The 5,149-nt window shown below is 37.5% G+C and overlaps 1 protein-coding gene across 1 annotated transcript; it reads left to right on the top strand.

Moving 5' to 3' along the window:
- The first annotated feature begins 1,927 nt into the window (after positions 1 to 1,927).
- On the top strand, positions 1,928 to 2,860 carry LOC133613948 (olfactory receptor 10J4-like). Its single transcript, XM_061971880.2, has one exon. It carries the CDS (start codon positions 1,928 to 1,930, stop codon positions 2,858 to 2,860), a length of 933 nt encoding a protein of 310 aa, XP_061827864.2.
- The last annotated feature ends 2,289 nt before the right edge of the window (positions 2,861 to 5,149 follow it).

Below are 5,149 nucleotides of genomic sequence, written 5' to 3'. Positions count from 1 at the left end.
GCACCATTGACCGGAGGACTATTGACATATTGACCATTGACAATTTGAACATTAACATGATGGCCATTGACTTGATGACCAGTACCATGAGAGCCATTTACATTGGGACCATTGAGATGATGACCATTGACATAAAAAACACTGACATGAGGACCTTTGAAATGTAGGTCATTGAGACAATAACCATTGACATGTCCAACACCCCCCGCAACCCCAAAAGGGACAAGCGGTAGGAAATGGATGGATGGATGTTGACTCTTGACATTTTGAACATTGAAATTTGGATCAATTAAATGATGACCATTGACATATTGACCATTGACCTGAGGACCATTGATATAGAAAAAACATTGATATGACGACCTTTGACATGTTGACCACTGACATGTTAGTCATTGATATGTTGACAATTCACACATTGATATTTTGTAATTAAAAATGTTGACCATTAAATGAGGACCTTTGACATGTTGACCATTGACCTGGTGACCATTGACATGTTCACCATTGACATGATGATCACTTATGGACCATTGGCATAGTGACCATTGACATTTTGACCATGAATCTGATGTCCAATGACATGTCGACCATTGACATGTTAACCACTGACCTATTCGCTGTTGACACCTTGACTATTGACAGTAGTATCATTCATATTTTGGAAATATATTTGTTTTAACAATTACATGTTGACCATTGACCTGATATCCAATGACATGTTGACCATTGACACATTGACATTGAAATGATGTCCATTGACCTATTGACCATTGACGTGTTGACTATTGACATAAGCACCATTGACCAGAGGACTATTGACATATTGACCATTGACAATTTGAACATTAACATGATGACCATTGACTTGATGACCTTTACCATGAGGGCCATTTACATTGGGACCATTGAGATGATGATCATTTACATTTCAAACATTGACATGATGACCATTGAACTTCTGACCACTGACATGATGACCTTGACAGAGAACCCTTGACTTTTGACAATTTATCTAAGAACCGTTGACATAATGACCTTAGGCATGAAGATTATTGACATGAGAACCATTGACCTGAGGACCATGGATTTGATGACAATTAATATACATTATAACAATGACATTTTAAACATTGACATTGTGACAGTTGACATGAGGGAAATGACATGATAACCACGGACATGTTGATTTTGAGATGATGACCATTGACATGATCACAATGGACATGTTGACCGTTGTAATAATGACCATTAACATAAGGGCCATTGACAAGCGAACCATTGAAACTTTGACAATTAACCTGATGACCATTGACATGTTGACCATTAACATGTTGACTTATTGACTTACCTGTATTTAACATTTCCATTCTGAGCATTGGAATATCGACATGATGACCATTGACATGGCGCCTAGTACCCATTGAGAACGGACCCTGGCTTGACCACCACGCATATTCAATCCAAAATCCAAGCAATAGAGATATCACATATGTTTACACATGATATGAAAAACAATTACAAATAAAATGGAAATGGAATTGAAATATTGAAAAAAATAAATATAAGGAAATAGCATTATATTGTACATGGTGCTCGCTGCAATCTGCATCTTAGTGGTTACATGTGTGATGTGCTAACGTGTAAATTTAAGACCAAATAGCATAAACAAGGTGAAAAATGTTGAGTGACAGGAGGCCCTAAAGACTTGAAGGGGTTGTTGACATGACAGCAACTCTTGTTGGACTACGTCATGACATCCATGGAGGGTGAACAAGTCTATTAAAAGATGTGATCTTGCGTCAACACTTCACAGTGTGCATCGTGGAGAGGAAGAGGAAGATCAGCTACCAGCACATGAATCAATGTTATCTCCATGTAAGTCTCTTCTTTGCTTTGACACAGCTTTCTTAGGTGGACTAACGTCATGGATGCTGAATTCAATGGAACATTTATAACTCTTGGTGGCTTTGTAGAAATGGACAAATACAGATATGTGTACTTTGTCATCTTGTTGACATTATATGTTCTCATCCTCTTCTCTAATTGCACCATTATATATCTAATCTGCATCCACAGGAACCTTCATGAGCCTATGTACATTTTCATTGCAGCCTTGTCACTCAACTCTCTTTTGTTTAGCACTGTTCTCTACCCTAAACTTTTAATTGACGTCTTATCTCAAAAACAGACGATTTCTCATTCTGCTTGTATGTTTCAATATTTTCTTTATTATTCTTTCGGCGGTTCGGACTACTTACTGTTGTTAGCCATGGCTTATGACAGGTATGTGTCTATCTGCAAACCTCTGCAGTATCCAACTATCATGGGGAAAAAAACTGTTATTGTCCTCTTGATTTTGGCCTGGTTTCTCCCTGCATGCCAGTTTGTAATTACTGTTGTAATTAACTCCAAACAAAAACTTTGTAGTTTCACAACAGAGGGAATTTTTTGTAACAATCGAATATACAAGCTTCACTGTGTAACATCACTATTTCTTACAATTTATGGTTTGTTTATCATGATGATTGCTGTTGTTGTTCCTGTGATTTTCATCCTTTTTACATACATAAAGATATTTATAATAACGTATTACAGTTGTGCAGAAGTCAGGAAAAAAGCTGCACAGACATGTTTACCTCACCTGATGGTTTTATTCGGCATTTTTGGTTTGTGTCTGTTTGACGTCATCTTAGCTCGAGTGGAGTCATACTTTCAAAAAACTGAGCGTTTAATAATGACTTTACAAATACTTGTGTATAATCCTCTCTTCAATCCAATCATATATGGAGTGAAAATGAAGGAAATCTCTAAACACATCAAGAGATTGTTTTGTCAACTGGTGAACAAAAGAATATGATCACACATTGAAGTTCTTCTTTCTCCTTGCAATCCTGAGATGAAGTCATTGACATTTACATATGGTGTTGACAAAATGTATAAATGGAAGAAGAACGCTGAGAATCATGATTTCTGATTAAATGTATTTCTATCCCATTTAATAATTCATGGCTTGGTCTATATCCTTGAATTACTTCTAAATGTGCTTTTCTATTCAATCCTATATATTCTTTTGAATGAACTATTTATTATTATCAATATTATTACTAATATTGTGCTTACTAATTTCCAAATTCATGTATATAATTTAACATGTTTTCCCCCCTTACATCACTCCATAAGTCATCTGCAATATGTATTGTCACACTTTCTATCTTCTTTTTGTTTTCCTTAAATGAAATGAGTAATATTTAATCATTTTATGAATTGTGCAAATGTAAATATGACATATCTTAAATAAATGTTTGAAACAAATAAAGCCATTAACACTACCATTGATAGGAAATATAAAATGTTGTAATTGTTGACAGTTGCTGCACCTCAATAAACTATCATGACATGTACTTTTGTATTTCTTGGAAGGGCATTCCATGACACATGTTATGAAGAAACAAATGGCCAGACTTCATTGTGTAAAATCAACATATCTCATGGTTTGTTGAGAATGTCATGGTAAATATTATTATTAATATCCTGTGATTTCTTATCCTTTTTACATACATTCATTATTACTCATCACATTTGTGTGGAAATCATGTCCAAAGCCACAAAGACATGTGTACCTGGTGCAAAGGCACATTTTTTTCATTAAAAAAATACAGAGGCACACCACCAGCAGAAAAGGTTAAAAAATGAAACTCCACCAGGTTGTCGTGCCTTATTTTGAGTTTGTTGTTGTTTCCTGTGTGTAGTGCTTTAGTTCATGTCTTGCGCTGTTATTTTGGTGACTTTTCCTGTTTTTTTTGGTGTTCTCCTGTAGCAGCTTCACGCCTTCCTTTAAGTGCTATTGCCCGCACCTGATTTTTTTTGGCAATCAAGACTATTTAAGTTGTTCGTACGCTATCCTTCTTTGTGGGGACATTGTTGATTGTCGGGAGGAGAAGGGCACCGCTGTGTGGCCTCTCAGGTGCCGCGTCCTGCAGGGGCCAGCCATGGCGGCAGCCCGACCCTTGTTGCATTGAAAGTGTTCTTATATTCTCCGCTGAAGCCCTCAAATTATGAAGTAGAGCTCCTGACTCGGTTAAGCTACTTGTCGGCAGTCAGGCAGACATATTGTAACTTGGCTTTAAAAAAACAAAAACAAAAACAAAAAACTTGTCTGAAAAGGGGCGGGGATTATTGGTGACCGGAACCGGAATGCAACATCGCTCACACACACTAGTAAGATGCTTGCATACACACTGGTAAGATGCTCTTATACACATAACTGAAATCTTTGCACACATACTACTGAAATTGTTGTCTCTCACACACACGTGTAAAAAAACACACACACACACAGGTGAAATCCGTTTATGTTGTTTATGTGAGAGCATTTCAGTAGTGTATGTAAGAGTGTTTCAGTAGTGTTTGTAAGAGTGTTTCAGTAGTGTTTATAAGAGTGTTTCAGTAGTGTTTGTAAGAGTGTTTCAGTAGTGTTTATAAGAGTGTTTCAGTAGTGTTTATAAAAGTGTTTCAGTAGTGTATGTAAGAGTGTTTCAGTCATACTTGCCAACCCTCCCAGATTTTCCGGGATACTCCCGAAATTCAGCGCCTCTCCCGAAAACCTCCCGGGACAAATTTTCTCCCAAAAATCTCCCGAAATTCAGGCGGAGCTGGAGGCCACGCCCCCTCCAGCTCCATGCGGACCTGAGTGACGTGTTGACAGCCTGTTCACGCGTCCGCTTTCCCACAATATAAACAGCTAATGATTGAGTTCTTGGTTTCTTATGTGGGTTTATTGTTAGGCAGTTTCATTAACGTCCTCCCAGCGCGGTAACAACACACAACAGCAGTCAAGTTTTCGTCTACCATAAAGCAGTTCGTCTTCCGTAAACAGCAATGTTGTGACACTTTTAAACAGGACAATACTGCCATCTACTGTACATGCATATGTGACCCACCCATAATGTGTCACTTTTTTGTGTTGATTTATTTATTTTATTTTGTGGTTTGAATTAGTTTTTGGAGCTGTCTTTACACATTTATCAGTATTCACATTGGTCAGTAGGGGGCAGTAGGGCGTTTCTTCCCAATTGAATGCTATCACCTGCAGACCGGAAGTGTCTTGTCATTCTGATGAGAGCGACCAGTCTATGAACAATTGAAA

Source organism: Nerophis lumbriciformis, linkage group LG13 (assembly GCF_033978685.3).
Source record: "Nerophis lumbriciformis linkage group LG13, RoL_Nlum_v2.1, whole genome shotgun sequence".
Classification (NCBI taxonomy): Eukaryota; Metazoa; Chordata; class Actinopteri; order Syngnathiformes; family Syngnathidae; genus Nerophis; species Nerophis lumbriciformis.
The sequence above is the reverse complement of the archived record's forward strand: the minus strand, read 5'-3'. Positions and strand labels throughout refer to the sequence as shown.